This window comes from Pempheris klunzingeri, chromosome 15 (assembly GCF_042242105.1).
Source record: "Pempheris klunzingeri isolate RE-2024b chromosome 15, fPemKlu1.hap1, whole genome shotgun sequence".
Taxonomy (NCBI): Eukaryota; Metazoa; Chordata; class Actinopteri; order Acropomatiformes; family Pempheridae; genus Pempheris; species Pempheris klunzingeri.
The window spans coordinates 9,620,830-9,631,353 of NC_092026.1; the positions used below are offsets into that span (position 1 = coordinate 9,620,830).

The 10,524-nt window shown below is 40.3% G+C and overlaps 1 protein-coding gene across 1 annotated transcript; it reads left to right on the top strand.

The window, feature by feature from the left end:
• Positions 1-347: 347 nt before the first annotated feature.
• On the top strand, positions 348-4,609 carry LOC139214623 (histamine H3 receptor-like). The gene is made up of 3 exons (XM_070845518.1): positions 348-594; positions 1,341-1,507; positions 3,857-4,609. Exons 1-3 carry the CDS (start codon positions 348-350, stop codon positions 4,607-4,609), a joined length of 1,167 nt encoding a protein of 388 aa, XP_070701619.1.
• The last annotated feature ends 5,915 nt before the right edge of the window (positions 4,610-10,524 follow it).

The following is a 10,524-nucleotide window of genomic DNA, read 5'->3' on the forward strand; positions in this document are numbered from 1 at the left end:
AAAACAGAAGAAATCTGTAAGGGGGCAGATGCTTTTTCACAGCACCGTACATACTATGTGCATTAACAAAAGCTGCTCTTTGATCGCTCGGTGAAGTCATGTCATTACGGCACTAAATGTGTATTTCATCAGGTGTCCATGCAGCGCTTTGTGAGGAGCGTTGCGCGCTCTCTCGTGGATTTTCTGGGGCACTGTGCTCACTTTGAACAGGAGGACGGAGCTACCAGAGCACATATGGGGGTGTTGGATGCGGTCTCTGCTCGCCTGGCACCTGTTGCTGGCTTATTATGATCAGCGCCGGTCTGTTGAGGATTTAACGACAGCATCCTTCACCTCACATCAGGACCATGTCGGAGGAAGAAACCGAGTCCAACTCCAGTCGTTACTATTTTGACAATGCCTCAACCAGAGTCCAGAGCAGTTTCGTGTTTTCAGGACCCATACTTGTCATTTTGATGGTGATGATGGTGACTTTGGTTGTGGTGATAGTTTTGGGCAACGCGCTGGTCATTCTGGCCTTTAAAGTGGACAAAAGTTTGAGAAGACAGTGCAATTACTACTTCCTGAATTTGGCAATATCAGATTTTCTTGTTGGTAAGTCCAACTTCAGTCTTTTTTTTTTTTTTTTTTAATAGAACGACACAACGTAGAGCAAAGTTTAATGCAAACGATGAATGTGTAATTTCTGTGTTGTGCCATATTCATCCATGCTGCATAGATATGAGGAAAGGCATTGAAATCTTTTATATATTTTAGTGTACCTGTTAGATGTACTATACTATAGATGTGTAAAACTAAGTACAGTAGTTGAGTGGGTTTACAGTCACAAATTACTAGAGCAAATTAGCAAATTAGTTCAATTGACAGGACCAAGAATGAATAAGGTACTTGATGCATTTTTATTTTCTTTTTCTACCTGGCAATAGTATTTCTCTTTACTTTCCTTCCCTTATTTAGCAATTATAACCACTATATAAACACTTCATTAACTGTTTATAACACATTATAATGTAAGTTATTAGAGACATAAGGGCAAGTGTTCATCAGTGTATTGTATTTTCAACAGCTATAACTTCTCTATTAAGATATTTTACATTGTTATAACTGTTTTTCTATATTTTCATTGATTTGATGTTTATACACCATCCTCTATCAATAAGTACTGATATCTACTTACAGCTATATTACAGTATGTTAAAAACCATTTATTAAATGTTAGTGTACAGATGGTAAATGCTAAATGTGGAGGTTGAAATGAAGTGATTTAATGAATGCACACTATTGAAAATGTACTGTAGATGCATTGGTGTCTGATCACTCACACATAACCGTGTCTGTAGGGGCATTCTGCATCCCAGTCTACATCCCTTACATCCTCACAGGCAGGTGGACCCTGGGCCGAGGACTGTGTAAGCTGTGGCTGGTCATGGACTACCTGCTTTGTTCTGCGTCTGTCTTCAACATCGTCCTCATCAGCTACGACCGCTTCCTGTCAGTCACCAGAGCAGTGAGTGGAACGTCCTGTGCCTCACACTTGTGACGCACATCAACATCAAAGTCAATTTAGGACTGTGACACGCAGTACACTAGCCTGCCATGTTGGTAAAAAGAATCTGAAATGTTGTGTCAGTCAAATGAGGGTAAACGTTCAGTTTAAACTCGGATCATCCCACGCACACAGAAATAACTTCCCCCCACCATTTGAATGAGGCGTTTAAAGTATAATGTTAAAAGTTGAAGAGCCCTTTCTCTTGTAGCCATACAAATGTTCACCGCTTGTGGTCTGAGGCTTAATTTCTGGTGAGTCTCCCAGGTCATTGGTAGGGGCAGTGCCATCTCACTCTCCCAAATGTGCCCATCTGCAGAGGTTAATCATTCCTGACCCATTCAGGCCCAGTGCCACTCCTAATTATAGCCCTTCCCCATGACGAAGATAAAGAAGTCACATTTCGACTTTGGGACAAACAGGGCTTCAAAAACTATACAGAAAACAACACAAGCCTGTCGATAATCTAATGGTACACGACTTAAGTGGATTTAAATACTTTTCATTTCCACTTCAACAGTTTTGAATAGTCTAATTTATGTCCATGTAACTATGTTCCAGAGCAATATTTTTTCTAAAATACAATTTTCTATTTTCTGCCTGTCTTGGCACATATCCAGTAGTTAGCACGCCATTTCTAAAACCCCTGCAGGTGTTATGCCCATTGAACCTTTTGTTTGGGCTTGTCTGTGCATTAGCTGACTGTATCCTATACATTTGTATGTTGACTCAAAGGTGGGATGAGGCTTGGCATAGTAGACAAAGAGAGTGTTCTGTTTCTTTTCACAAGCAAACACTTAACATCAGAGCAATGGATACAAATAACACCAGAGAGAGAGAGAGAAAGACAGCCTCTTCTTTAATTAGCTAGCTTTGATCATTGAGGTCCTCCTCTGTGCTACGGTCCTTCTAACGTGGAGAGATCAATCATAGCAGAAACAGGCCATCGGCAGCCAAGCAGCATTTTCCTAAAAGCCTTTCTCTCTGAACATTGAAAGGCAAAGGATCGTCAACAGCCACAGGACAAAGTTAGTCTTTTAAAAGAAAAGATGGAGTCACATTAGATACATTCGCCACTTAGATGAAATGTCATCACGTTAACGAAATGCTAACCACGCTATGTTGGAAGAGAAAAGATCTTGTTTTATGTGTTATTTTTGATTATAAGAGTGAGCTGAGATTAATCCCAGAAGCTCCCAGGAGGAATCTAACAATTTAAAAATGAGCACACCTGATTCTTCTCCACTGAGTGCTACATCATGAAGCAGGGGCAAGAAGTACTGCATATCAATTAATTTATTCAGGTATAAGGGGAACAATTTTTCATCTTCTTTGAAGAGGAACTGCAGTTTAAATTTTGTCATTTAGAACAGCAGCATATTTTCAGAGCAGTTGGAGAGGGTGCAAAGTACGATGCCCCCTGAACACAACTGTGGACAGGGACATAAGATGTGACACTAATTGAGACAAGTGGTCATAAGAGGTGCTTCATCGACCTGATACTCATTCACTCTCTTTTTTGCAGTGCAACAGTTCATGTGCTTTTCTCTCTTAAAATTGTCGCACTCATACATGTTGTCACAAACATATGATTCCGTATCTGTGATAAAATGCCCATTATTATAGTTGTGTGCTCGTCAGTCTTTGAATGGTTTCACTTGAAGAGTTTTGTTGACATGGTGGTTTAAAGCTTTGTCTTTGGGTTGAAAGCTGCCCTCCTTATTCGTTGTAGAGGGTACTGTGATTAGGTCATGGAGATCAGTGTAGTGTAGTGCATTTACTCAAGTACTTCACTTAAGTACAACTTTTCAGGGTATTTGTACTCCTCTTGATCAATTCTGCTTCACGCCACTTATATTTCAATACATTTCAGAGACAGATACATATATCACATACAAAACATGTCATCATCTTAAATACGATTAATTGTTATAGCTAAAACATTAATGTATCCCTGCAACAAACCAATTTCAGAGCAAATGACACTAGAACACTGACAGGGGCTGTTCTGCTTGCATGATGAGTATATTTACTTTTATTAATTTGAATACATTTAAAACATTTAAGTAATATTTTGAATGCTGGTTGTTTAATTGTAATGCACTATTTTTATGCTGTGTTATTGCTCTTGTTATAAACCCACAACTACTGCCTTTTTATGGCTGAAGAACTTAAGGAGAATACATTATTTCACCCTCTAGATATTTCTAAGAAATGGTAGGATGAAGCAATAGCACATAAAATTGAACGACCCACACTGGCAGTATTACTATAAGTATATTTTCTGATTTATGCTTATGTTTACTGCAGGTAAGTTACCGTGCCAGACAGAGCATGACTCATCAAGCCATAATCAAGATGATTGCTGTCTGGGTGTTAGCCTTTGTCCTGTACGGCCCAGCTATCATATTCTGGGAGCTGGTGGTGGGCAGAAGCCGCGTGCCAAAGGATGAGTGCTTTGCGGAGTTCTATTACTCTTGGTACTTCCTGCTGAGTGCCTCCATGCTGGAGTTTTTCTCTCCTTTCATCTCAGTGGCTTTCTTCAACCTCAGCATTTACCTCAGCATACGCAGGAGGAGGCTTCACAGCAGGAAGGCCGAGCTCCACCCTCAGCTGAGTGAACCTGCCACTGCCCAAGGGGAAGGTGTCCCCCTATCCCACAATTGGGGGTTTGGGTTGAAACTGGCTGTAAGAGGCTCTATCCACTCCCAGCCCTCCTCTCCCAATTCGGGAAAACTAGATCCCTCAACCAGCAGGGCTGCCCAGCCTAGCCGTCTGTCCAGGGATAAGAAAATTGCTAAGTCCCTGGCCATCATAGTGTGTGTGTTTGCCATCTGCTGGGCACCGTACACCCTACTGATGATCATCCGTGCTGCCTGCAGAGGGCGGTGCATCCAGCATCACTGGTACGAGGTCACCTTCTGGCTCCTGTGGCTCAACTCTGCTATTAACCCATTCCTGTACCCACTTTGCCACAGTAGCTTCCGGAGGGCCTTTAGCAAGATTCTGTGCCCAAAGTGGCATACTACTCCCCCATCATCTGTCCTTCGTGTTGGCCAATGACAAGCAGATACCCATGGATGGATTTGGATGAACTATGTGCCAAACCAATGGATGTGGAAGTATTCAAAATGTAACCCATAAATTACACAGTTTCAGCAGATGAAGCAACACTGTGCACCACTGTTTGTCATATAGACCATAATTGATAGTTTTCAGTTGTGCTTTTCAGTGTTTGGATGTATACGGTTGGCAGTGTACAGTATAATGTGATTTACTGTCAATAAGTTCACTGTGTTTACATCTCAAGTATGTGTTAAACAATACATTATTCATCATAGGTCTGAAAATAACTCTCCGGTTCAAAAAAATTTGATAATACTAACAAAACTGTTATGATCATTAATATAATACAGTTTCCATATACTATAAAATATGGACATGTTTACCATTGCTGTGTTGGTTGGTCTACTGCTATGGATTATGTACTGTATTTATCTGTAGAAATGTGTTTTCCTTGATGAACTGCCTCATTCATTTGCACATTATCCCACAACGTACGTGGATTATATGATAGATATACTGTAAAAAATACTAGATTTTGTTTTGAGTGAGTGCCATATTGGCTAGATAGCAAATTATTAAATAATGTTGTCTTGCTCTTTATGTTATGCAACTTGTATCTTGAATGTATATTCGTTATACTGAAGTTTTATGTTCCTGAACAAAAAGTGTCACCCCCAGTGTGACAATCACTCTTCAGTTGAAGTTAAACAGATCAATATCACCCTCTGCTGTTTGAAAGTTTACTACCATTAATGTTACAGAAGCACAGTGGTGAAAACACAAAGTGCCAGTGATTTTAAATGTTTATAAAATGAAATGTATTTTAACCTTTGACCTTTTAATTTCACTCTTTCTGGGGCACGTCATTATACAACAGATCAGTAATGGACTACGTTTCTCCACACACACACTGAGTACATTTTCTGCACATCATGCACATCACCTCATGTTAGAAAATGTAAATGTTATTATATTAATAGAAGTACCACCAAAGCACGTCTTCTTCTTCTATTATTATCATTGTTATTATTATTATTAGTAGTAGTAAAGCTTGTTTTTAGTATTTTGTTGTATGTAAGAGAGAGAAGTAATCTGTTTACAAACAGCAGCAAAACTGCGATTTTTACATTGGTCAGCAGGTGCATGTATACTGATATGCCACTAGATGTCACCATTAACCTTTACAGTTTCCTGTGTGTGCAGCGCTTGAACATTAAGCTTTAATTTGTCATAGAGTCAAGTGAGTTGTTGAGACGGGCCATGGTTTCCTTTAAGTGTTTCACTTCATTGTTGGTGTTTGACTTGCCAGTTAAATACATGCTATATTTTTGCACCAGCACTCTGACTGATTCAAACTGTAAAACAGGAATATAACTCAATGATCAAATGTCTATGAAATAGGATGGTGCTCTCTTTACGTCTCACATTGAGTCCTTTCACTGTCACATAGTGTCGTTTGTAATTGCAAAACTTGAACAGTTACAGTATTTTGTATGCTTTAGCAAACATCTCATGTAGTCCTTAAGTGATGTTATTCTATTTTTTTTTTTTTGGTAACTGTTTGTGTAACTTAAATAATAGAGGATGAGCCTAAATGTTGTCCTCTTGGCTCAGAAGAACAAAGAGGCATAATGATTAAAAAATACATACTGAAATTTTGTGATTTAAGTCACTGGAATTGAAGGTTTTTCCAAGAATAAATGCATCTGTTTCTGGCTGAGGATCATTATGCACAATTTATAATAAATTGAGATGGCTCTGTGATGCATTTTAAATGGGAACATTGTGCCATGTAGTTGCTGTCTACCTGATGGCTAATTGGGTCAGTGCCATGTGCAGAGTGGCTTTTGTTTGATGTGCAGATGAAATGCTGAGAGTGCAATACCATTTTTGTATTGTTCCGCAGTCTAGGTAGGTTTGATTTGATAGATTAAATGAGTTCTTTCCAGATGTAGACTTGTTAGACCTGTAATTACGCCATCATGTTAGATAGTGGGGTTACATTTGCAGGTGCCTGGGTCCCACAGGGGACTTACATTGCTCAAATTGTTGCTGTTGCCCGTGTGCACATCTGGGCCCCTGGTCAGGTGCTGGGAATAAGGGCACAGCTGCAGGGAGCAGGCCTCTGCTCCCCCCTCACTCCCTCTCTGCCCGTGGCGTGGTGGGGGGGGTGGGGGGAAGCACACTTCTGACCAGAGGGATGCAGGCACATTTCCCTTGTGGCGACAGAACTGCATTTATCAGCAGAATGGCAAGCCTGAGTTTACTCCCTGTGTATCTAAATGCGACAGCAAGAGCTGTATCACTGTGAGGAGCGCTTGCACTGTGTGCAGTTATATTAGGAAGACTACTGCTATTGATTTTGTTGATAGATTGAAATGTCATAGCAGGTGTGCCAAACCGATTGGCTGACAGACTGAGACTGTTTTGGGGATCATGCCACCTTAAATTGGTTTAGGAGGGGTAGCATCATGAAAAATACAGACGAGAGATTTTAGTTATGTGTGCATGCAAATGTGTGTTTCCTTTTAATCCTATTTAGTGTGTATAAGAGAATGCGTTTATGGGGCCTGTGGATGTCTGTGACCCCAAGCAATGTATCTAAAAGCTGTAACCCTAAATTGAGTGCACCTGTGGCCCTTCAGTTTATAGAGCCCCATTAGCAGAGGCTCAGTCAGTGATCAGAAGGGGGTAGGGCCCATATAACTTCCCCATGAGAATCTGTGAGAAGTTAAACACTTCGTTCCCCTTTAGCACTTTCTTAGGATGACTTAATGCTGAAAGCTCTTGTTTTCAATCCCGAACACCTCTGGTCTACACAATACACAATAAAAGGTGACAGATGTGGAATGAAGCCACTGTAATGTTTGGCATGAGGAAAAGGACATTTTTACATATCAGTACTCTTTACAACAAAGTGATGACCAATATGCTACACTAATAGTTGGATATAGCAAGTGAAGCGGCAGACAAGACCAAACCACTTTAGTCTGCAGATGCAGGTCAAAACTGTGACCTCTTTTGAAGTTGTAGCATTACTTAGTGTATATTTTCCCCGCACGTTCACTTTCTCAGCTAACTGTAAACCACAGTTAATATTTCATGAGGGAGATTCTAAAAAAGAAAAACAGACTATTTCTGTTTGATTTTTGCCTTTTCCGTTCTTCCGTTTTTCCCTCTGCTTTTTCCAGCAGTGTACTTCCTGACTAGAGATTAAATAATTCCATTGGAATCCTCTTAGGATGGGTTCCCAGCACTTGGCAATTAAACAATTACATTTAATCAGCATGGGGCGACGCTTCAAGTCACCCTCATTTCAGACGTTGATTAAAAGCAATTCTGCAGTGGTTATTGCTGTCGACTTTCGAAACTGTGGTTCACTTAGGTTTACTGCATCTGTAGGGTCAGGTTGGATAGCAATATGGCAGGTTCAGTGGTGGTGGAGAGCTGTATCTGCCTGTGGTGGGTAAAACAGTAATGACAGAACTCATGGCAGACCTTATATTGTCCCTAAAGTCAGAGCTAGTTAGATTACTTGGAGACATTTTGACCCTTTAGCAAAGAAGACCCAATGAACAATAGACAGCAGAGGGACATTAAGTTATGCATGCTATTTCTTCCAGATCCTGTGTGTGTGTGTGTGTGTGTGTGTGCGTTTTTACATTACATTATTATACATTATTGTATTTGACTGCGTTCACACAAAGCTGTTTCTTTTTCCTTCTACGCTGACGTGCATTTGGCTTGAATGAAATGCACCTTGACATATACAATTTCATCATGCCATGCAATAACATCTCCCTCTGTGCTGGCAAACAAGCTGCGAGAGGGCACAGGGGGAGGAGGGCTTTTGTGTGAGCCGTATTTGACATTATGCTAGTGAACGAGTGCTACGTGGCATAGCGCTGGAGCGGACTCTAGTCTTCCCTGTGCACAACACAGATGAGTTGAGATGGATACCCGCCCCCCTCATGTGAAACCCAGGTGCCCCTGTTTCATAAGGCACCCCACCGGTTCCCTTGCCCTCTTAATTAGTGGCTTCGTCAGCTGGCACCCAGGCCTTCAAGCACCAGTCACTGGCCTCTGCTGCTGAAGGAATCCAGTTCAATCCAGATCTTCAGCTTTGCTAACAGATGGATACAAGGGCGGGTTGAGTAAGAGGCATCAAGGTTTTTGCAAACCTGTAAATCATCTGTGAATTTCCTGGTATCTAGATCAGATGCATACTAGAAGGAGGAGAAAATGCTGTTGAACGCGTTCCTCACTGTGTTTCTTGGTTTTAATAAAGATGGGTGACTGAAGAGAATGGGCCATGAGTTTTTGTCTAGGCTGCAGATACACTGGTAACAAGACAGATTTTTATATGATGAAGTCAAATATAGATAAAAGGTTTCACCAGGACGGGAATGTTGCCTTTTTCCTGGTTCAGTATCATAGCAGCACTGTAACAATACTCTCTTCTAATGACATTCCCCTAGTAACTTCTTGCCTCTACGAATCTCAGGGGAGAAGCGCTACAAAAAGTGATAATTACATGAAATATACATAGAGAATAAAGGGAGCATGTTTACATAACCAGGCCCATAAATATCTGACGGAGAAGACATTGTTCTCCGACTCCTTTTAAGCTGATCTCCCAGGGATGCCATTTTAATGACATGATGGTTTAAAGAGATGCTGCTCCATCTCGTTCCATATTTAATTAACTTTTGCTTTTCTGACGCAGAGGAAAAACAGAATAAAGAACGCGTGATAGAGACAAACACACACGATAGCGAGGAGACAATAACAAATAGCTGGGAGAACAGAGAGGGAGGCAGAGGGAACATGAGCAGAGACCTTGTCATGCTTTTGTGAGCTGTTTACAATACAAGAGATGCAAAAAGAGAGGAGGGGTGCTGGAAGAGCGAGAGCTCTTGAAATTTAAAAAAAAAAAAGAGGGATAGAATTAAGAAAAAGAAGAAGAGGAAGAGATGGGAGAAAGCAGGGGAACACTGGGAGAATGAGGCCCTTGTTCTCCCAAGGGGCTCCATTATGGAGCATTTTTTAAGTTTGTCACCGATAAGGGGAAAATGAATGTGAAACTGACAGTCTGTGTTTAAGTGACATTTTAAATTCCCCAAAATAAATAGAACAAACATTAATGAAAATAAAGTTGAAAAGGAAAGCACTTTTTGTATTCTACTTTGGGCTTTTTCTCAGCATTTTTTGCAACATGTACGTGTTTGTTTAACAAACACATGGCAGATGTCTGTGTGCAGGGATGGGTCGTATTTCTAATAAGTGTATTCAAAATATCCTTTTGAAATAAGAAATAGTATTTTGTAATTTGTAGTTGTATAGAAATGGTTTTGTATTTTCTACCAAAATATTTTTTTTTGTGTTCTGTATTTTTGTATTTTAAAAATACTGAAAATACTGGTGATAGACCAGACCAGCACATACGTAGTACGTAGTGTCATCTGACTTGAACGTCATGGCTGCACCTCTTTTGGCCACGGCTGAGATTTAGTTAGAGGTGACAAACATGTTTACTGATGCTACTATACTGTGTGTAACCCTGCATATTCCAGCAGCCTCTCACTCAACCATCAGTAGTAACTGTCACCAGCATTGCAGTGAATAATCATGTGGCCCATCTTATGTGCCTCAAATTTTAGTTTTGATTATAAGATTCTAAGATTTTTTGCTTGATTTTGACTGGTCTGATCCGGTCTTTTGGACAGTGTGACCTCTAATTTTCCTGTAGTTTGTTCAAGAGGCACGAGAATGGAGCAAAAAGTGGGTGAAATATGTTGCTATTAAGTTTAGCAAAAAACATAAAACTTGCTGTTACATTCCAGTGTTGGTAGGCATTAGTCCCTTTATTTTTTTAAACGTATTTGTTAAAATAAAAAGTTAGATATTATGTC